Here is a 24,302-nt window from a genome sequence, read left to right as displayed (position 1 = left end):
GCAAGGGGCTAAACAATATCACCTAGATACAGCTGCTTGGAATAAAATCGTCTAGATTGTCATTCCACCTGGATTGCCAGTGTATTTATTGAAGCTGAAGGATGGCTTCATGTATAAGTCAGCATTTCTTGGTGAGAGTGTAGGACACTCCTTTCTTTTTATCCACCTTCTTTTATCGAAACTGACAGACAATGATACATTGTGCAACCTTAATGGAATTCACATATTCATCAGAGCATATTATTATGAATTCGCCACACTTCAGAAATTTAAACACCTTTAAGTCCAAGATGCCGCTTAACTTGAAAATCGTATTTAAAAATTTAAGTTACATTTCCTGTTTTAACAGCTGAGATTTAAGTATTTTCAGGAAATATTGCCTTTTTATATATCCTGTGCTTAATTGTACTCTTCTCTCAGATATTTTATTGCTGGTTTAAATTCTGAACTGTGTTTTCAACTGAAAAACAAAATAAGTGCTTCTTTAATTCAGTTGGATGTGGCTCCTAAGTATTTTCAGTTGTAAATTTATCACATTTTTAAACAATTTTCTATGTATTCCACAATGTGATTACAAAATTATGGTCTGATAAATTCTCATAAATGTTCCATTTAGAGTATATTAAGTAAGAGGTAGGTATCTATTTAAATAAATGTATGACAGTAAAATTGAAAGCATAGCTCCTACCCAGTTGATGCTTGCTTTGATTGAACACAATTAAATATATCTGATCACAAAATCCTGTAAATAACTCAAATTTAGGTTAATTTAGAACTTAAAAGGGATCCCACAGTTAACTTTCCACCCCCCCACACACACATACAAGTTCTCCATCTAAATGGCTCAGACATATGCCCTGAGGAGATTGCTCCAACTGTCCTTTAGAGATCAATCTTCTGTTGGTGTTGCTGAAATGAAGGCAAATGACTGAGGTATAGAAATCATGCTCTTGTTCACACACCATCAAGTGCAGTGAGGTTCTTGGAAAAAGTTACAGGAAACTTGAACTCCTTTTAACCCCTTTTCAAATCCCAACTGATTTGTGTGCTGTTCCCTCCCCCCTCCCCCACCGTGGGCCTGTATTTCCCAGTACAGTCTTGCATTTCATCGATGTAACACAGCAGTGAAAAGATGTGAAAGGGAAGAATAACAACATAAGGAAATTCAAATAGGAGAAAGAACTACTTGGAGATTCTAAAGTAACGTAAAGGCCTAACTTTCCAGTTATTTTCACTGGTGCAGGCAAATTCTGTTGCTTTTTAGTTTGATTCTTTGGAGAAAGATAAAATAGTTTAACCCCTCCCAGAAGGTGCAGCTTGTCTTGACTAGGATGTAAAAGTAAAGTTCTGTCTTTTGTAGCACAATATACTTGCACTACTTATTCATGACAGCACTGAAACTTTTGGATTCTCACTCTTAAAAATCTGAGTTTTCCATATTAATTAAAAGTCTTTGGATAGTAAGACTGCTATATCATGAAAAATTGCATGATTAGGGATGTCCCCACTTTTACACAATTCAAGTTGCATAAATTGGAGTGCACTGAAAAATGAGAAATGCAGTTATCTCCAGTGCAGTCCTCACAAGCTCGGTTCCTGTTTTCTTTATCAGAGGGAAATCAAAGAAAGCACTGGTTTGAGTGATGGGGCTCACAAAGGACATTCTCTAAGGGAAAATGAAAATCACTCTTTTTCCTAATTTGATTAAACTAGTTCAAAGTAATGCAATTCAGGGATCAGTGATGACTACAAAAACCACTCTACTACAAACACCGCTCTACTGGCACCTTCTCTTCTGGGAACTTGTCCAGACCCTCCCAGCACAGGTCAGGTGCCCTCTCTGTGATTTTTTTACCCCACTGTTGTAATTACCATGCTCTATTGTGATGATCACTTCTCTCATTTGTCCTCTTCTACTAGAAATGTAGCACCTTGAAGGACAATGTTGTACAGTTTTTGAATAGTCATCATTAAGCAAATGTTAGATGAATGAATGAATCAACTAGGCAGCACAAAAGTTATAAAGGAATTCTGAACTTGGCATTGTTAAATGATTTGATGGACTCTACTCTGTGGTGACATGTTAGGGAATAAGTGATACTGCAAGATTTCTGGTATAGGGCAGCAAAGTTAATCTGATGGGTTTGATTTTTTTAAAAACTCACTTCATCTGGTGGAATAAAAATTGTAGCACAGGCTCTCAACTGCCAGTCTGGGCATTTGCTACGCTCTGACCTTGCCGTCCTTATGCATATGTGATGTGAATTTCTTTATAATATTGCTAAAATAGCATGTTAATTTTCTTGATCATTTTACATGGTAGAAAGAGAGCCAGGAAAAAATAAGCCTATCATATATTTTAACAAAACAACATATTTATGTTACTTGTTTTTCCATTTTTGTAACTGTTAAGATTTAACACTTATTTGTCTTTGGAATAGAACATCAATTGTAGGAAATTCTGGGCAAGATGAGAACTTACTTGTCTTTGTAATGAAAAATAAGAGTTCTTGGGAAACGGACTTTGGCCCAGTGGTTAGGGCGTCCGTCTACCATATGGGAGGTCCGCGGTTCAAACCCCGGGCCTCCTTGACCCGTGTGGAGCTGGCCATGCGCAGTGCTGATGCGCGCAAGGAGTGCCGTGCCACGCAAGGGTGACCCCCGCGTAGGGAAGCCCCACGCGCAAGGAGTGCGCCCGTGAGGAAAGCCGCCCAGCGTGAAAAGAAAGAGCAGCCTGCCCAGAAATGGCGCCGCCCACACTTCCCGTGCCGCTGACGACAACAGAAGCGGACAAAGAAACAAGACGCAGCAAAAAGACACCAAGAACAGACAACCAGGGGAGGGGGGGAAATTAAATAAATAAATAAATCTTTAAAAAAGAAAAAAAAAAAAGAGTTCTTGGATCACTTTGTAGATTTATTTTCTTCTCTTGGAAAGTGAGAAATAGATATATTGGGAAAATTTTTGCTAATACACTTCAGTTAGTAAATGGAGATTTCTTAACATAAGAGCTATTTCACTGTTGTCATTAAAAATGCTTACACAATTATCTGTGTGTGTGGTATATAAGTGTGCGTACCTGACTGTACAAAACCAAGTCCTGTGGTTCTGTGGTTCTGAATATAAAACATCTTTCTTGGGTTCTCTTTCCCTTATATTTCCTTTTTTTTTTTTAAAGATTTATTCCCTCCGTCCCCCCCACCCCCAGTTGCCTGCTCTCTGTATCCATTAGCTCTGTGTTCTTCTGTGTCTGCTTGTATTCTTGTCATCAGCACTGGGAATCTGTGTCTCTTTTTTGCTGCATCATTTTGCTGCGTCAGCTCACTGTGTGTGTGAGACACCACTACTGGGCAGGCTGCACTTTTTTCACTTGGGGTGGCTCTCCTTTTGGGGCACACTCCTTGTGCATGGGGCTCCCCTAAGCAGGGGATGCCCCTGCGTGGTATGGCGGCACTCCTTGCGTGCATCAGCACTGCATGTGGGTCAGCTCACCACACAGGTCAGGAGGCCCTGGGTTTGAACCCTGGACCTCCCATGTGGTAGGCGGATGCTCTATCAGTTGAGCCAAATCTGCTTCCCTTTCCCTTGTTTTTCCACTGCCTCTGCTCTAGTTATGATGATACAACATTTTCAATTGTAGATTTTTAGATTACAAAAACAATGCTTACCCACAGTCAAAATGAAAATAATACAGACACATATCGATTTTAAAGGTCTTTTCACACTTCACTGACTAAGCTTCACCATCCAGGGCCAGTTCTCATGGCCCATTTAAAAGTCCCCTGCACTTAAAAGGGCCCCATACTTGCTTCATTTCTTTGCTGGTGTCATCACAAAATTCTTTTTTTTTTAAAAAAGATTTATTTATTTATTTATTTCTCTTCCCTCCCCGCCCCCCAACCCCGGTTGTCTGTTCTCTGTGTCTATTTGCTGCATCTTGTTTCTTTGTCCACTTCTGTTGTTGTCAATGGCACGGGAATTGTGTCATCTTGTCGTGTCAGCTCTCTGTGTGGGTGGTGCCATACTTAGGCAGGCTGCACTTTCTTTCGCACGCTGGGCGACTCTCCTTACAGGGTGCACTCCTTGCCCGTGGGGCTCCCCTACGCGGGGGACACCCCTGCATGGCATGGCACTCCTTGCGTGCATCAGCACTGCACATGGACCAGCTCCACACGGGTCAAGGAGGCCCGGGGTTTGAACTGTGGACCTCCCATGTGGTAGACAGACGCCCTAACCACTGGGCCAAGTCCGTTTCTCACAAAATTCTTAATCATTTTTAATCACAGGGTCCTGCATTTTCATTTTGCTCTAGGCCTTCCGAAATATGTAACTGATCCTGCCACTATCTCACTCCATTCCAATTCCTCTCCATTTATTTAATTGCTCTTAACTATTTGTTACTTCTGGAAATTTCCTGTGTGTTTGTATGCATGCATTTTTTTTAACATAGATAGGGTTATTTTATGTATATTCTATCTTTTTCTTTGCTCTCTCAGTGTTTCATGCTGGAATTTTCTCTGCCTCCCTAGGTTTCCTCCTCCCCTTAGGCAGTCTCCATGTTACAGTGGAATCGTCTTTTTAATTCTGGCTGTGCTAAAAATGTACAATGCTTTCCGGTTGCTTATAGAATAAATTAGCATTCTTTTTAACAAATCAGGTTCTGTGGAAACACTGCCAGCGTGCTGGTCAATTTAAGTTTCTGAGTCTGCAGATTTGAAGGCTGCCTCTGGACTGGGGGGACCACTAAGCTAAGCCCTCTCTGCTAAATGTCTAGCAGGCTGATCTCTGCTTGGGTCACCTAATCTGAGCAGATGTCTTTATTTTGAGACTTAGCAAGATCTGATCTCATTTGTTAACAGGGAAGAAAAATTGATCTTCCATTTCTTACCAGTATTTTGTAGGCTTGCTAATAATTAGCCTTGAAATTAGCAAAGACTTGATAGAAGACCTTTAGCTTTTTATAAAGTTGGTTAATCTACAGAACAGGGTTAGACCATATATGCTTCTTAATTTACAGGTGAAGAAAATTAGCCTGAGAAACAACATGTGTCATGTCCAAAGTCTTGGAACTTAGTGGTAATTTAAATTGATAGCTATTGCCTTTCAGGTTAATAGACTGTGACATCTTGGAATTTTCCTGAGCACTCTAAATTCTGAAGTCAGAATGCTATAATGAAAGAATTTAGAAAAGTCTGGCTGTTATGGCAATGGTTATTTTTATTGCTTCCATTGAACTTCATTTCTAGGATATGGAGGATGGATTGTCCAAGTCGGTGGTTAAAAATGCCTGACAAATTATCATTCATGAATGTGATCATTGGTGAATTACTCAAATTTTCCAAGGTTTTCTTAAGTATAAAGTGGATATAATTATATCTACCCCCACAGAACTGTGATTAGGAATAAACAAGATTTTAATTTTTTTTTTTACTCAACAAATATATATACTGATTTTATATATCAAAAACGGTACTAAGCAGAGAGATTATGGCCGTGAATTAGATACAGTCCTGCACTAATGAAGCTTAGAGCCTGGTGAGACTTACGGTGTAAGAAAGTTAGCAGCACAGTTCCTTGCATAGAATCAATGCAAGAATCATACTGAAGACAACTAAATTTCTAGATGTTTGGTTTCTTCCCTTCCTTTTTAAAAATTACGAATATTCTTTATCTTTAGAGATATGACCGTATCCTCATTTCTGAAAATTGAATGTCCATCCTCTTGCCTTGCCTCTGACCCTGTCATTCTTTTTAAACTACTTGAAAGTAGAAAAGATGGCATATATTCAGCCCAGTGCTCTTTTCTTTATGCATTAATAGAGCTTTTTTAAAATCAATTTTCGAAATCAGTCTTGCCCATGTATGAAAGCTTACAAGCAATTACAAGGAAATGTCCATTGAATAAAAAGTGCTCTGAAAAATCTGGATAAGGGTTACTTACTTCACATTAACTTCTAGCATCTCAGTCTATGTGCCCATTTCACGTGTCCGAGAGCTCTGCTGGATTCTACCTAGTCAGAGTATGCCTAGCAAGAAGACACTGCATGTCCAAGAAATCAGCTTAGGAGTCTCACTAAAGGAAAAGTCAGTTTAGTGAGGTCCATGCGAGATCTGAACAGAAACATGAAAAATCAGGAAGGTTAGTGTGTAAAAACAAGGTCATGCACTTGGTAAGCTCTAGAAGAAGTGAGTCTTGCATGTGGGAACATTTGGTTTCTTGTGCTGAGCTACAGATGTCTGTTTTAACAGCAGTGTCTGCTGGAGCTGCAGTTGACAAGCCCAGCTGCTCTCAACTGCCAACTGTCAGTTGACGTGGCAAGCTCCCACAAATTTGTGCCGAGAAAATAGCAAGGAATTGGGCCAGCGGAAACCATGACTTTAATATCCTCCATCTGTCAAATAGACTTAATTTGGAAATAATTGAATATTTTGAGCAAGCATTGTTAAGGCTCTTCTATGATAACATCGACATGTGATACAGAAAGCCAAATTGCATTCAGTTAGTTTCCTCTGCAGAGTGAGAGAGCAGGAGTCGGCCTAGTAGATACAACTGTAAGGCTTCCCCCACTGGATGCAGAACCTACCTTCCTTCCTCCCAGGCACTGCTGGAGGTGAGACTTAGTCAGGACACTATAATGGCAGTTGTGGGCCTGCCACGTTATTTCTCTCCAGTCACAGGTTCTGTTGTCTGAACAACTAAGACAAGGAACAATCCACTGCCCTGGAATAGATGCAAAAGTTCCTTTAGGTTCCTGTTTCCACTGGTGAAATAATAGTTTGAAATTCAGCTATTGCTCACCATTACCAAAATTACAGTGGGGAGACCCTCTACCATTTCAACCCAGGAAAATAATGCATGGCCTCTGGCCAAACTATTTGAGAAGCAACATGTAGTTATGTTCTGAAATAACACAATTTACACTGAAATCAAGTCTGAGTTCTGTTCCTTGAAATTATATACTTATAAGAATCAAGTGACAAAGTACTACTCAATTATAATTTTCAAACAGTATGTTAGATACTTCAACAGGACCATAAGTAGACTGGGAAATTGAACATTCTGATAATTTATTATTTTAAAGCTAGTTTTTGTTCCTTTTTGGTTTGAATCTCTTCACCTTTTTCTAGCTAGGGTTCCTTAATATCTTTGTGAGTTAAAGCATTACTGTTCTCCTTATGTGATCAGTAAAAGGATTTAAGGAATAATGTACTTAAAGGACCTACCGCAGTTGCAATATCACACTCATCTTTGTTTCTAATAGAGTGCACGTACAAAGTATAGGTCACAAATTTTAGTAAATGTTTGTAAAATAAATGTTTGCAATATATTTAAGCTATTGCCCATTTTATTTGTGAAAATGATGTGTATGCAAAATACTTTAGTTTTCAGTGTTAGTGGATGCATTAATAATTTATTAGACAAATAATTTTGATTTTTTGTTTTTTCTTTGCTCAACTTTTCATAATGTGGAGTGTGAACATGGAGTGTTGATATTATATCAACAAATACGGAATGGTCATTTGTCTCTGTGGATAGCACATTGATGTCTACGACAATCACCTGCTTTGCCTGACAGGCCTTGCTTATGTTATTGCTGTATGTTTTCCCTTTAAAATAATGAGGTGCTAAATATTCTGAGCTACTTTTTTGAGTTGAAAAAGGGGAAAAAAATGTTGAAATCTTCATTCTAGTTTTGATATGTGATATTGCAAACAAAAGTATCTGGTGTGACATTAATTTTAATGGAAAGAGTTTCTACTTTCAGGTACATTTTGTATTTCATGATCTCAACGATGTCAGAATTATGTGTGTGTGTGTTTGTGAAAATAATAATAGATGAAAGAAGATAGAGTTTACAGCTCTTACTGACTGACTACACAAAGGGGAAAAAGTGTGGGGACATTGAAAGAGAGAATCAGGGAGAGGGTACAGAAAATAGAAGGGAAGGGAGATAAGAAATTTGGGGTATTCTGGGGAAGGTCAGAACTGGTACGACAGGATCACTTTAGCGGCTACAGTATTGACAGGAATAGAACGCTGAGATGCAAGACAGTCCAAAAGTAATATTTGTTCCTCCTGTCATAAATTTTTCTCTTTGCTTTGATTTTTAACCTTAATGAGAATTCCAGAAAACTGCTTTATTCAATGTCTACCCACTAAGCACTTCCTACACAATTTCAAGCCTGGTGAATGTCCCACTGGTACTCCACATACATCTCACTTTTTTGGAGAATTTAACCCTAATACATTTTTAAATTATCTACCCTGTTAAGTGCTAGTGCTATTAGTGTTATAATATGTAAAATGCTAACATTTACATAGTACTCCCAGATGCCAGGGATGCTCTAAGCTCCTTAATATATTAACTGGCTAAATCATCATAACAACCCAATTACCACCTCCATAGTATTGATGGCATTAACCAAAGCCCAGAAAGGTTAAATAACTTGCCCAAGAGCTTCCAGCTAACAGGCACTAGAACCAGGATCTGAGCCTGTCAGTCTGCTCCACGTCCATGCTCTCAACTACAAAATAATTTATAAATTTAAATAAAAGCATTTAAAATGAGGTTAAGAGGCTATGATTTATGTATGTATAATAATTATAGCATAGTAATAGGCAATGTATAATGGTGTTAAAATATCTGTACCAGTGGAAAGACCCTAGGCTTTGGGGTCACATACATCTGGGCTCTGCATCAGACTAGCTCTGTGAATCTCAATGCTGGCTACCCATTAGAAACACCTAGTGAGTTTTAAAAATTCCCCATGCCCGGGTAGCACTCTTGAACAATTAAATTAGAGTCATTGGGTATAAGGCTCAGTCATTAGTATTTTTTTAATGCTTTTCAGGTGATTCCAAAATGCAACCAAGTTGAGAACTACTATTTAAGTTGAACACACTACTTAATCTTTTCATGATAAAATTTACTTCTCTATAAGGAAAATATGTATAGCACCTGATACCCAGCAGTTGATCACTATATTTTACTCCCTCACACCTACCCCAGACAAAACATGATAGTTCAGAATAAAGAGAGAGCCAGAGTTTTCCAGAAGTTTCCATGGAGCAGATAAAATTTGAACATGCCTTTCAGGATAGATAAGATTTGGAGATGGGAAACGGACTTTGGCCCAGTAGTTAGGGCGTCCGTCTACCACATGGGAGGTCCGCGGTTCAAGCCCCGGGCCTCCTTGACCCGTGTGGAGCTGGCCCATGCGCAGTGCTGATGCGCGCAAGGAGTGCTGTGCTACACAGGGGTGTCCCCCGCGTAGGGGAGCCCCACATGCAAGGAGTGCACCCATAAGGAGAGCCGCCCAGCGCAAAGGAGGGAGCAGCCTGCCGAGGAATGGCGCCGTCCACACTTCCCGTGCCGCTGATGACAACAGAAGTGGACAAAGAAACAAGACGCAGCAAAAAGACACAGAAAACAGACAACCGGGGGAGGGAAGGGGAATTAAATAAATAAAAAATAAATCTTTAAAAAAAAAAAAAAGATTTGGAGAGGTGGAAGGGGTACTGCTTTAAGGACAGTGTCTACTGGAGAATCATTAGACCTCCATAATAGGTAGCATATATTTGAGAGAAAAAGAAGATCAGATAGGTCAAAATGCAAAGTTTCCAAAGTTTCCAGATGTGGAGAATGGTAGTATTAATAAAAGACAATTTTGGACAGGAAGCGGACTTGGCCCAGTGGTTAGGGCGTCTGCCTACCACATGGGAGGTCCGTGGTTCAAACCCCGGGCCTCCTTGACCCCTGTGGAGCTGGCCCATGTGCAGTGCTGATGCGCGCAAGGAGTGCTGTGCCACACAGGGGTATCCCCCGTGTAGGGGAGCCCCCCATACAAGGAGTGTGCCCTGTAAGGAGAGCCGCCCATCGCGAAAGAAAGTGTAGCCTGCCTAAGAATGGCACCACCCACACGGAGAGCTGACACAACAAGAAGATGCAACAAAAAGAAACACAGATTCCCGTGCCGCTGACAACAGAAGCGGACAAAGAAGAAGATGCAGCAAATAGACACAGAGAACAGACAACCGGGGTGGGGGGCAGGGTGGGGTGGAGGGAGGGGAGAGAGAAAAATAAATAAATAAATAAATCTTTAAAAAAAAAGACAATTTTGGAGATGCTGGTTTTTGAATGGCAAAATGAAGGCTGTGTTCAAAAGAACTTGTTACTCCATCCACTTCTCTTTCATGATTTCTGTTTTTATCATTCAGCCTATATCTTGATTTCTAATTCTAGTTTTGCCCTGGCAGACATGGTTTGTGCTGTGGGTTAACTGTGTGCCCCCAAAAGATATGTTCAAGTCCTAATCCCTAATACCGTGAATGTGATCTTTTTTTTGGAAGTACGGTCTTTGAAGATGTAACCAAGTTATGATATGAATTAGGATAAGTCCCACTTTAATATGAAAGTGTCCTTAAAAGAAGAGAAACAAACACATAGGCACAGAGTTTAGACAGCCGTGTGTAGACAGAGGCAGAGAGTATAGTAATGCTGCCACCAACCAAGAATGCCAAGGATTGGAGGTAACACCAGAAGCTAGAAAGAGACAAGGAAGGATCTGCTCCTAGGGCCTTCAGAGAGAGCATGGTCCCACTAACACCTTAATCTGGGAATTCTAGCCTTCAGAATAGTTAAGTCATCATAATATAGAATCACTTTCTATGGTTTTAAGCCACCCAATTTGTGGATCTTTGTTATAATCAGTGACAACTTCTTCCACATTTGCTTTGGCTCCTTTAATACCATTTGATTTGGAAACAGTCTAAAAACCTTTGTTGATGAATTCTTTAAGAAGACCTAACAGTAGAGCTTCACTGAGTTTTGTATGCAGCGGCTGTATAGAATCTTAGGGAATGGAGATAGGTGGGGCCTTAGAGCTAGTCCTATCCACCCTCTTGTATTACAGTTGAGGCAAGCTGAGGTACAGAGTTAAGCAACAGAAGTGGGGTCATGCTATTAATGACAGGATTGAACTGAGATTGCTGAGAGACTGAGGCCTCTAAATCTTTGATTTTATTAAGATAGGCTAGGTCAGCACAAAATCATCAACTGAAATATGGTCCAATAGTTTCTTTGGTAGCACCAATAGGAAGACCCACAAATTAGTTGTTATAATGAACTTATCTTTATTTTTAAAAGCTGAATTTATTCAGCGGGTTCATGTGTTGACAGAGACTATGTTTAAACATAAGATTGTTAATGTTCTTTCTATTAGAATGGCAGTATGTTGGGGCATAAATATGTTCCTGCTAATGAGGTGATATTTAATAGTCAAGATTACTACATTGGCAAGGTGAAAAATTGGATCCAATTCTCTCAAATAACTTTGTAATATGCTATTGAAATAAGACTTTCAAACTAATTTCTGTGTGTGGCCATATAAGCCAAACCTAAAGCTCCTAAATAAATTTCTTTCCAATGTTATCTACCATAACAGCTTCTCTTTCAAAAGGAGGGAGTCCTGCCATCAAGGAAATAATTTCCAGCAGCAAAAACACACTGCTTCAAAGTGCTGTCCCTCACTTCTCTCATTTTCTTTGATTCTTTAGGCCCAGAGGACCTCAGAACTTCATGGGTGGAGCAATTGACCCTGGTTGATTGCGCCCTGGCTGCTCACAGATTCCTGTGGAAAGGCAGAGGATTTGGATATTGGTTTTAGTTCAGTAACCATTTCTTGGGCACATATTAGACATTCATATATTAGATGAACAAGGGACGACCCCTGCTCTGGAGAAACATTAATTCTAGTACAGTCATCAAGTAAAAACTTATTTTTCACGCACTCCTGACATATCAACACACATACACTGTAATGTATGTATATTTATAAATTATTATAAAGCATTAAAAAATCACAATGTTGGATGAAAATATAAATATACATAGGTCTTAATATATCCAGACTTTACTTCTATTAATTTTCCTATGCCACTACCCATGCCCCCTTCCTGGGGCTCATCATTCTAGTTTGTAGGCCACAGATCAGAAAAAGAGAGAAATATGTAAATAAGCGCTTCAAACATAATGTGGTAAGTGCTATTGTGAAGATGTGCCCAGGATGCTCCGGGAACACAGAGAGGAAGCAAAACTGGGCATGGAGTGATGGGAAATGGATTCCCAGAAAGGAAGATTCAACAATAGGAGAAATTAAGCAAAGATGGAAAGATTTTTAGTAATAGAAAACAGCCATAGACAAAAGCCTGGAGTCCTGAACCAGCATTACTGGCATAAAGTGAGGCAGAGAGGCTGGGAGGAGGAGGGAGAGGTAAGACAGGTCTGGCTGTGGAGGTTAACGAGCTTGGACTTGATTTGGGAGTTAAAGGGGCTTCTCAAAAGGGTCTAACTACTCAAGCACCAGAATCCCTGGTGCTATGACAGTTTCTCCAGGAAGAATCAGGCACAAAAACAGTTTCCTAACAGGGCCTGACGTAAGTTACTACAAACGTAACGGACAGAAGCTTCCGTTCTTTAAGGAATTCCAGTAATGTACCTTGAACTTTGTGGTGATGAACTTTTGACTTGATTCTGTAGGGGAAGTAGAATTAAATTGTTTTATGATCATCATAAATTTTCATCTGATGAAAATATTTAACCGGACACATTGGTGTCTCCTTTGTACCTAAGAGTGTCTATCTCATTTAGCAGCAAATTGCAAATCATGTCACCTGACATGCCATAATGGGCAAATCCCTCCTTATACAGACCGTAATTTATTATTTAGAACACATGTTCACAAATGAGGATATGCCCACGTTTGTTGACGGTGCGTGCCAAATTGCAATTTGTCCTGCCCATTTGCGAAACTCATTTCCCATGCAAGCTGTGGTGTGAAGTTCATGTTGAGGGAAGAAAGAAATCTTGAGTATTTTCTCAGACTTTTTGGATGAAGGGAGACCTGGGGTCAAGGGAACGGAGTGATAACCGGGAAGCTCACAGGAGCTTTTTGTGGCTCCTCTAACTGCCTCGGGTTGGCTTGGTCCCACTAGCTTCCACAGAAAGAAGACTTCTGGAAAAGGAGAGGAGCAGGAAATGAGGACAGTGGCACCAAAGATGCATGTCATTCCAGGGCTGCTGAAGGCTTAGACAGCGTTTTAACACTATAATTTGAATTGGACATCACAATTGTCCTGCCTCTATTCATGCTCAATATGTAGGCTCCATTAGTTTTCATTCCCAAAGATTTTAAAAAATGTGCCACAATTATTTAAAACTGAACTTGAATCCTTTGCAGGTTGTTGAATTGTAAGGCCAACAGATATTAGGTATAAACTACGGTGCTATGTGAATTAATACAGTGTGATCAAAACAGACAGCGTCACCACCCTCACAAAGCTGACTTTCTGGGAAGAATGACATTTTTCAACTAAACACATACGTTAATTAATTATTTAAATCATTGTGGTAATTGCTGTGGAAGAAAAGTAAGACTGCTATGAAAATATATGAGGAAAGTGGTTGGAGAATCAAGGAAGGCTCTCTAGCAGAAATGACTTTTGAGCTGAGATCTGTAGGATGAATATGGATTGACTGGGGAAAGACATGGAGGGTGAAGAGAATAGCATCTGGTTAATAAAAATATCTTACGTATTGAAACAAGGCACTTATGTTCATTAGGAACTGTGGTTCCTACTTACGATGAAAAAATAGTGTATTACTTTTATTTTTTTGTACAAGAGTAGTTTAGAGAAGCATATTCTTATCTATACTAAGGATTTGTTTTTTTTTGAGAAGTGAGAGCCAATGTGATAGTAACCTTTTATGTCCCCAGATGGACAAATCTTCACTTCAGGCTGTGTAATGGCTTCAATATAGTCAGAGGAAATAGGCTGTAATCCACAGGTTTCTTCTGGGTGAATCAACAAACCACAATCCTGCATAAAAAAATGATAAAAATTAGAATTTATAGTAATTAACCTAACCAATAGTAATAAAATCTTTGAAAATATGATATACAAGATTTTCTGCTCAATAACCCTTAAGGATAAAGAGAGCAATTTTTATTTACCTTTCTCATTGTGTTCACTTATCAATAATTATTTGTGCTTTAAGTAGCTACATGAATCACGGGGTTAATATACTTTCTAATGACAATTTAATCTTTATTTTAACATTGATATTCCTTTCGTTGATCAGCCATTTTTTAAAGAAGTGGGTGCAAGTTTTAATTTAAAAATATACCTGAGTGTTGATTCATTAAAAACTAAACATACTACAATGGAGGACAATATAACAAGTAGAAAAGACAATTAATGTAAGAAAGGAAATGAAAAACATTTGGGGAGAATGTTAATTTAACAAAAGAATGTCATTTCAAAAGTCAGCATTTATGGAAGAAGCAATGTGCTGGAATTGGAATCAAATACATATATTTTATACAAAACATGTTCACATGCTATTTATAAAGGTAGGTAACATCTCACTGCAATGACTATCATTATAGAGGCAGGTTCTGTGGTAAACAATGCTTTCCATGGTCTGGCTTGTACAGGGGAAAACAGCAATTTCTTGGGCCTCTAAAACCTCTCTCACCTCTTCTCCTCTCCCCTTACCCACTGAGCTGAGCCCAGCAAGTAGGACCACTCTCAGCTCTCATCTTATTCTACAAAGCTATCTGCAGCTGTACCTGGCCTGTGTCCTTCTATCCTACTACCCCTGGCCCCACTGCTGCCCTTCTCACTGGGTTCTGTCTTCATAATTCAGAGCATGTAAAAATACCGTAATCAATGTCGGTAATTCTTCCCCCCTAATTTACATTAAGAACATCTTTTTATGCTTTAGATGCTTGCAAGGTTTCCCTGAAACTTTACCACAGTTATGTACCCCGTTTATGACCATGTCAGGACCCAATTTGTTTTCCTCACTTTCTTACCATTTGGTAATTATTTGTTAGTTTGTTCTTCATCTGTATCTTTTCTGTAAAACTAAACTAAAAGCTCCATGAAGCAGATAATTGTTTCACTCATATCACATACCCAGTGCCTACCACATAGCAGGCACTCAATAAATATGTGTTGGATGAATCAAAGATTAGATTTTATTATCTCTTTAACACCAGAAATTCTAAGTAAGAGAGAAATGGTGGCTTTCCCTCTTTGCTCTGTAACTCTGCTTCTAATCAGCAATTTCTAATCATCTTTCCTCACATTCTCATATATCCTAACTACCAACTCTTTTGCAAATTGTTCCAGAATATTAAAAAACAAAATGAGGGATGATATGGGGATTTTTGATATTTTGAGCCAATATACATGTTTTCATTTTTTATTTCAGGAATGAAACTGGATATTAGGGTCTTGAATACAGATTTGCAATATAATTTGTATTAAAATGCTCATTATAATAAAGCAATTAAAATAGCACAAAGTTTATAATAAAGGAGTGATTAGATTTACTCTGAATAAACATTTTTTAATATTGCTAGTTTACGTGTATTTCTATATGACATTTATTAATATTTATACTTCTATTTATCTTTGGTGGAGGTTGGACCCTGTTTTTTCAATGCTAGAAAAAATGTCATTATTCATCCTTCAGACTGCAAAAAATATGTTTATTTCAAATGTTAGGGAGGGTGATGGGAAACAATTACCATTATACATTGTTAATGGGAATGGGAATTGGTTCAGCTACTTTGGAAGGCATTTTACTCTAAAATTAAAAGTGTACAGACCCCAGAGTTTCTGAAGTTAGACTTCTCAGGATCTATTTTACAGCAGGGGTTCAGAACAAGGGGTCCGTACACTTGAACTGAAATGTAAAAATACATTATTCTTGTGGGGATGGGTTGGTACATATGTGATATATTTATTAAGTAATATATAATATATAGTATATATATTAAATAATACATAATATATAGAATATACAAGTGTGGACTTAGTAAGGGGTCCGAGGCTTTCACCTGACTGGCAATGCAGTCCGTGGAACAAAAAAGTTAAGAACGCCTGCACTAGAGGAACTCTCATGAATATACATAAGGACCATGGATAGGAACAGATATAAATGCACTAACACAGAGAGATTTCCAAGACAATCAAACAAGAAAAAAATGGTTACAAGTCATATGGACAATTAACACATGCATTTGTGTTCACCAAACCAAGAGCAACCTATGTACTGATTCTGTGGGAACAGCTATGCCTCTGTCAAAAGAACAAAAGGAAGTCTAGATGATGGTAGTTGCTTCTAGAACATGTTTTGGATTGGTAGTGCTGAGGAAGTACAGACGTGCTCAGGGCCATCTCTCATACCCTCTCCCCCCCCCTTTCTATTGTGTACATCTGTTTCCATCTGTTTCCATTTTGTAGCTAGGGATGATGCTAGGTCTAGTGAAAAGACCTGACCAGACCTTAAACCTGGAAATTGAGAACAGGTAGCCTGGCTGCTTACAGGGGCAGGCACTCTCAGTGGCAGGGCCCCCTCCTGGGTAGTATAAGGACCCCACCCTTGGGCACCACAGATTAGTCTCTCTTCTATGAAGTGAGGCATGCAGAGCTGCCATCCACCAACCCCACTGTCCGCAGTTTCAACCACCCAGGGAAACTGGCCGTTATGGACTTTTCTTCCCCTGCTCTTTTGGACCTTTGTGTTGTGTAAGTAATAAAGCGGTCATTTGCTGAAAGTTTCTGTTGTGCCTGAGCCTGTGTTCCCACAATGCCCTGTAGCAACTTGTTCCAAAGGTAATAGATGTCAAGGGACTTCAGATCCATCTATAATGCTTTATTTTTTATGTAGGAAGAATGTTATTTTTATATTACTTATGAAGTTGAATACTAACTTAAAATAGTATTACAGGGAAGTGGATTTGGACCAACGGATAGGGTGTCTGCCTTCCACATGGGAAGTCCAAGGTCAAACCCAGGGCCTCCTGACCCGTGTGAGGAGCTGGCCCATGTGCAGTGCTGATGCGTGCAAGGAGTGCCGTGCCATGCAGGGGTGTCCCTGCATAGGGGAGCCCCACGCGCAAGGAGTGCGCCCCGTAAGGAGAGCCGCCCAGCGCGAAAAAAGTGCAGCCTGCCCAGGAGTGGAGCCGCACACATGGAGAGCTGATGCAGCAAGATGATGCAACAAAAAGAAATACAGATTCCGGGTGCCGCTGACAAGAATACAGGTGGACACAGAAGAACACACAGCAAATGGACACAGAGAGCAGACAACTGGGGGGGGGGGCCGGGAAGGGGAGAGAAATAAAAAATAAATCTTAAAAAAAAAGTGCAAGAGAGATCCGTGGATTTAAAAAGAAAATAGTATTACAATTTCCACTTTCACAAGAGACTTCAGTTTATCTTTGGCACAGGTTTTGTTTTAGGAGATACTGCACTGAATATCACTTTTTAAGAAGCAAAGTATTTATCTGCCCATAATTTTGATTGCTGTAAATTAACCTAAATTCAGTTACTTCACTTGGGAGGCTGTGTTCAATTTATTAATATAAAAATATCTACACCTATGCAAATAATGCTGAAACATATTTAAAAGTGTGGACTTAGATAAACCTTTGCCTGAAAATTATTCTTTGCTTGGAGGGTCTCTATGGAGTGTGGGAATATGTTTTTGTTCTAGTATTTTTTCATAGGGCAATAGAAACAGAGTCCAGACCATAGCTGACAAAATCCCAGCTGGTCTATTCTCTTGAACCCCAGCATGTGACTGACATGTACGAACCAATGAGAAAAAGGTCCTTTTGCATGTATGCTGATGGCTTGTCCTCTGGGGAGCCTGTGGGCTATTTTAGGTAAGTTAGTCATAGGCAGCCTCTCTGGGAAAGAGAGTATGAACTGAAGGATTTGAAAAATTGGGGAATGAGAAATCCAAGAAGGGTGGGGAAAGGATTTATTTTACGTATTAGGTAAAAATAGAAAAGAAATTCATGTTTAGAAAACAAATATTGCTGACTATATATTTAAATGATCAAATCATAGAAACTTTTCTTGAGATGGCATCTCTGATTATCTCCTACTCACAGGAAGAACTGTTAATTCATAAGGAAAGCTTCAGCATTGTTGGGTATCTTGTTGAAATGAAAAGATACTAATTTAATTCCTGGAAGTGCCAGGCTAAAAGGGCAAGTCCCTGACCCCAAGGGACTACAGTCTGGCACACTGTCAGAAGTTTCTTCCTGATCTTGAGCTGAAATCTATGCTTCCTTTATCCTAATTCTTTTAGGTGCAGTTTAGAACAAATTTACTGTAATAACACAGGATCATTTTTGCTCTGATTTCAATGTGACTGAAACAAAGGACCTAAAATAGAGCATGATAATATTTCTGAATGTTCAATTTTTTCACTTCTGGAATTATTATGCCCAAGGATTCCAAACACGAGCTTATGATTATAATAAACAGAACAATCAAAATTTAAAAGTATCAACTGGTGACTAGATTGAGTTTATCACTCCTGGTTCTTAGAACTTCGTGTTGCTGTTGTGTTTCACTTGTTACCTGCCAAGGTGCTGTTCCTGAACCCTATGGGGTACTTGTTCTAGGACAGTCAATCCTGTCTGGTGCTACCTAAACAGCCATGAGCCATGACTCCAGTACTTCTGAGATGGGAGAGGAATGAACTTGACATTGCTAAGAATTGTCAGAAGCAAAGAGTGAGAAAGGTAATGTGTTAATCTAAATCTGTCCCCTTAGCTGGCCCATGCGCAGTGCTGATGCGCGCAAGGAGTGCCGTGCCAAACAGGGGTGTCCCCCGCGTAGGGGAGCCCCACGCGCAAGGAGTACACCCATAAGGAGAGCCGCCCAGCGCGAAGGAGGGAGCAGCCTGCCCAGGAATGGCACCGCCCACACTTTCCAAGCCGCTGACGACAACAGAAGCGGACAAAGAAATAAGACGCAGCAAAAAGACACAGAAAACAGACAACCGGGGGAGGGGAGGGGAATTAAATAAATAAAAACAAATCTTTAAAAATAAATAAATCTGTCCCCTTCTCTCTGTTGTTTAGGTCAAAGAATATCCTATTGTTTTCTGTGCTAGATTTGAATTTCTAATTAACAGTTAATTTTTCTTTCTAATTCATCTATCTGTTTCTGTAAAAGTTTCTCCTCCTTTGGAAAGCCAGAGCAACCCATAGGAATGGATGTTAATTATTTTCTGAGCAGCAACCAAACAATATTACCTTTAAAGTTGAATGAAATAAAACATATGGCTAAATGCAGACTATGTCCACTGAGAAAAATGGTAGACAATTCAGGGAATTAGCATAGGAACAGGTGGTATGAATATAGCTAGGTGGACTCTGTGCACACTTTATAGAATAAGAGGATAGTGGGACACATAGATAAATGGGAGCTGCACTTGTGAATTTTAGTTCCAGCTCTGTCATGAACTGGCTGTGTGATGTTTAATAACTCACTGAATCTAGTTTTCTCGTTATGAAATGGTGAAGGGTAGGGAGAGAAGTGGGTGATCTCTAAAGTGCTGTAATACCCAATATAATACTCATTTTGCTGGAGTCTTCCTAGTAAATCACAGAAGTCATGTGACACCATTCTGGCCAAAGCAATTTAAGTAGAAGTTGGCTGTGGATTTATGAAAAGTCTTGCTTCCCTGATGTAAGTGCTATGCTTTCTCTTTGCCACTCTGTTTCTTCTTTCTGATTGGAATGCAGATAAGAGCCTGAAGAAGAAGGAGCCAACTTTTAACCATGAAGCAACCATACACAAAGAGATGGAAAGAGGCTAGGATATGGATGCCATGGTATAGTAATCTATGTTTCTTTTTCTTGCATCATCTTGTTGTGTCAGCTCTCCGTGTGGGAGGCACCATTCCTGGGCAGGCTGCACTTTCTTTCACACTGGGCAGCTCTCCTTACAGGGTGCACTCCTTGCGTGTGGGGCTCCCCTTCGCGGAAGACATCCCTGCGTGACTCGGCACTCCTTGCACATCAGCACTGCACATTGGCCAGCTCCACACGGGTCAAGGAGGCCTGGGGTTTGAACCGCAGACCTCCCATGTGGTAGGCGGACACCCTATCCACTGGGCCAAGTCTGCTTCCCCCCTTCCTCCTTTGAATAATGAAAACTGTCCACTTAAATTTTGAAAATATACTCTCGGTGGCCCCACCTCTGTCCAGAGAGACTCATATGCTCTTCTTCCTTCGGGCTACTGTTATTCACAATACTTCAATAGTGACTATGCAATATCTATTGTCCATTCATAAGCTCCTCTAATTCTGCATGCCCCACATTTCTCTGCTTAAAATCATTTCACTGGTTCTGTGACATTCCCATCCTATGGTAAGCAAACTCATCCATAGTCTCAAAGGCTGCAGAATATCCTCCCTTTATCTCCTTGCCTTTACAGAAACTCAGCCCTGCAGGAAAATACAATTTCCTCCATAGCCTTCTACAGGGGAGTTTGCTTCTCAAGTACCTCTGCCTCTCCAGACATAGTCAAAATGTGTATCTTCTATCTCCCTTCTTTTTCTCATATAATAAACTTTACTTTTAGAGAAATTTTAGATTACAGAAAAGTTACATTGAAAGTACAGAGGATTCTCATTTATCCCCCCACACACATTTTCCCCTATTAATAACAGCTTACATTAGTGTGGCACATTTATTACAATTGATGAGCAAATAGTAACCAAGGTCTTTGTATTAACCGAGCATTGTATTAACCAAGGTCTATAGTTTACATTATGGTTTACACTTCGCACTATACAGTTTTATAGGTTTGATAAAACGTACAATGGCCTGTATCTGTCATTGCAATATCATGCAGAACAATTTCAGTGCCTGAAAATACCCTATGTTCCACCTACTCTTTCCTCCCCCTCCCCTCAGCACCTCGGGTAACCACTGTCTTTATATCAATGTTACAAGTTCTTTAATAACTATAATAAGAATAAGTCTACTTTGGTCTGTAGTTGCACTCCCCACTTATATTTGTTCATTCCTCAATCTGGAGGATTTTAGGATGTGATGACTGCTCTGCTTCAGATTGAGAGGGTACTTAAATCTTACGGGGCAGATGAAAGGAACTGTTTTGTTTGCAGTTGTAGATACTCTCTTTTTTTTTTAATGGGTTCCTTTGTTCTTATGTAAAAAATATTACCTTTTCTGTGGCTCATTTTACCTGGCTCCATCCTTGCTACTGTCTCGCACCCATATTTTAATCCTGCTTCCATATTTACCTATGCGGCATCTTGGTCACCATCATTCTTTCCAACTGATCATTTCCCATCAAAATAAGAGATTTTAATATCCGTGTGGCCCCATTCCACTTCATTCACCAATAATATTTGACAAACTCCAGGACTCTTCAGTCCAGAGTTGTGCTACTCTAAAGTCTTAAATTCTAGTATTTTCTCCAAGTAATAAATACTCTTGAGTGTGGCCCAAGATAGCGGTGTGAGATAGTCAAGACTTTGAATTCTACAGAAGCTTTAAACAAGTAGCAAATAGTGGCAAAAACATCTTTCTCAAAAATCCAGAAAGCAATTAAAGGACTGCAGTAACAGGGTGAGCACTGACTCAAGAAAAAGACTACTTAGAAGTGGTAGGATCACACGGCATCACAACCCCCATCCTTCCCCCCACCCCCATCTTTCACAGGATGGGTGTGGAGCTGGCCCACATTCCCAGTGCAAATCACTGGTCCTTATTTTGGAGGTTGCAGAGTAACCCTCATGCATATAATGAAGGCACGTATGTCTGACCCAATCTGTCTGGTGGTGGTTTGAGGAACTCACTGTCCCAGAACTTGCCCTGCATGTAGAAGGCAGCTCGTGGGACTCTCCTGTAGAACACTGTGAGAGATCATTGAGCCATGGCTGCTTGGGGCAAGAGATTGCTGGCTGTAGGACTTACAGTGCAGTGTGTAGGACTATGAAGAAACTGATACCTAGGGAAGAGAGGAGATTCAGAACTGTGTAAACAGAGCAATTCCTAGGGTCACATGCACATGTATGCCCAAGACAAGACACATTAAAGGAAAGGATCAAGAGGCCCCTTCACTTTGACCTGGGCTTATTCTCTAAACCCATTATATGGGATAAACTCTGAAAGAGAGCACATGCACAGGTCAATCTGCAAAGGCTGGGAGAGGTAGTTTTTACCTTTTTCTTTATGTTTTCTTAATAGCTCCTGGCAATCAAGGAAAGCTCTGAAATATTAGATGGATACAATCTTAAGGAACAGATGCCTCAGAGTCTAAATTCCAGTGAAAACACATTAAAATGCTAAAATGATCAGGTTTTAACAAAAGGCAATAAAATATACAAAGAAACAGGAAGTTATAGGACAGGCAAAGAAGAAGATTAAAGCATTAGAAACCATCAATGAGGAGGACCAGACCTGGGACATACCAGACAAAGACTTTTAAAAAATGATCCCAAATATGCTCAAATATCTAAAGGAAAACATGGACAAAGAATTAAAGAAAATCAGGAAAACCATAGACAAACACAAAGAGAATGTAATTAGAGAGATGGAAATTATGAAAAGGAAGAAAACAGAGCTGAAAACCACAGTAATAGAAATTTAAAATACACATAGGGGTTCAACAGCAGAACGGAGATGGCATAAGAAAGAAACAGAGAACTTGAAGGTAAGACAATTGAAATCATATAGTCTGAGGAGCAGAAAGAAGAAAGGATGAAGAAAAGCAACAAAGCCTGAGGAACCTGTGGGACACCATCCATTATACCAAAATATGCATTGTGGGAATCCCAGTAAAAAAAAAAAAAAGAACGGGGCAGGGAGAATATTCAAAGAAATAATGGCTGAAAACTTCCCAAATTTAACAAAAGCCATGAATATACACATCCAATATGCTCAACAAATTCAACAGGATAAACTGAAATAGATCCACACTGTGACATGGTATAATCAAATGTATAATACCAGAATTTCAGAAAGAATTCTGAAAGCAGCAAGAGAGAAGCAATGTTCCATGAACAAGGCAGCCTCAATTAGATTATATGCCTGTTTCTCATCAGGAACCATGGAAGCAAGAAGGTAGTGGGATGACATATTTGAAGTGTGAAAAGCAAAAAATTCTGTATCAGACAAAACTGCCTTTCAAAAATGAGGGAGGGGCTAAAACATTTCCAGATAAAACAAAAGCTGAGAGAGTTCATCACCACAAGACCAGCCCTACAAGAGATGCTAAAGGGAGTTCTGCAGGCTGAAAGAGTAGGACAATAGACAATAGATAAAAATGCATGAAGAAATAAAGATATTCAGTGAGTAATGGCATGGATAAATATAAATGCCAGTGCTATTGTATTTTTTATTTGTAATTCTACTTTTTATTTCCTACAGTAAGATAAGTAAAATATATAATATGTAATGATAAGTCAGTGGTTTTGGACTCAATGAATAAGCATGTAATTTGTTGAAAGATTACATAAAGGTGGGGGGATGGAGGGATATAGGAACACAGTTTGTATATACTATTGAAGTTAAGTTGATATCAAAGCAAAAGAGATTGTTATAGATTTAGAATGTTAAATTTTAAATAACTACAAGAAAAATATCAGGGAATATGCAAGGTCATAGAGACAGAAATTATCACATAGACTGCAAGGTGCAGGGACAGGGTGAATGGGGAGTTAATGCTATCAATGTAGGGTTTCTGTTTGGGGAGATAGGAAAGTATTAGTTATGGACGATGGTGAGGATACTGCAATATTGTGAATTTGATTAATTCCATTGAATGGTATGCTTGGAAGTGGTTGAAATGGGAAGAAAATGCTCAAAAGGATATTATTGGGATGTGCAAAAAATTGGAATATAGATTGGAAGCTTTATGTCAATGTTAAATTTCCTGAATTCGATAACTTCACTTAAGGTAGCTACGTAAGTGAAAAATCCTTGTACTTAGGAAATATACATGGCAATATTAACTGTTCAAGGAGCACAATGTATACAACCTATACTCGTGTTCAGAAAATGATTAGACAGACAGATAGATAGATAGATAGATAGATAGATAGATAGATAGATAGATAGATAGATAGATGGATAGATAGATAGATGGATAGATAGATAAATAGAATGATATGGCAAATGTGGCAAAATGTTGAAATTGGTGGATCTGGGTATGTGGGGAGGTTGGGATATAATGGAGTTCTCTGTATGTGATTTATATGAATTTTGTAGCTATCAAGTAAGAAAATATTTCAAAATAAAAAGTAAAAAAAAATTCTTTTTGTAAACTTCCTGGCCCATTATAGTTGTTCTTCATTCACCGAGAGATTCCCAGATCCCTCACTCTCTTTCAATTTATGTCTATAGTGTCTCCATTTCTAAGTAACCCAGATATAATTATTTATTGGCTATACTA

The 24,302-nt window shown here is 39.2% G+C and overlaps 1 protein-coding gene across 13 annotated transcripts in view; it reads right to left on the bottom strand.

Moving 5' to 3' along the window:
• CPED1 (cadherin like and PC-esterase domain containing 1) overlaps positions 1-24,302 on the bottom strand; it is a 290,477-nt gene that overhangs the window by 29,155 nt on the left and 237,020 nt on the right. For all 13 annotated transcript variants that reach the window (XM_058297272.2, XM_058297280.1, XM_058297277.2 and 10 more), the window contains 2 exons: positions 13,762-13,879; positions 6,585-6,721 (listed from right to left, as the gene is read on the bottom strand). In XM_058297272.2, coding sequence (XP_058153255.1) covers positions 6,585-6,721; positions 13,762-13,879 — 255 coding nt within the window. The remainder of the gene's footprint in view (positions 1-6,584; positions 6,722-13,761; positions 13,880-24,302) is intronic.

This window comes from Dasypus novemcinctus, chromosome 5, assembly GCF_030445035.2.
Source record: "Dasypus novemcinctus isolate mDasNov1 chromosome 5, mDasNov1.1.hap2, whole genome shotgun sequence".
NCBI lineage: Eukaryota > Metazoa > Chordata > Mammalia > Cingulata > Dasypodidae > Dasypus > Dasypus novemcinctus.
The sequence above is the reverse complement of the archived record's forward strand: the minus strand, read 5'-3'. Positions and strand labels throughout refer to the sequence as shown.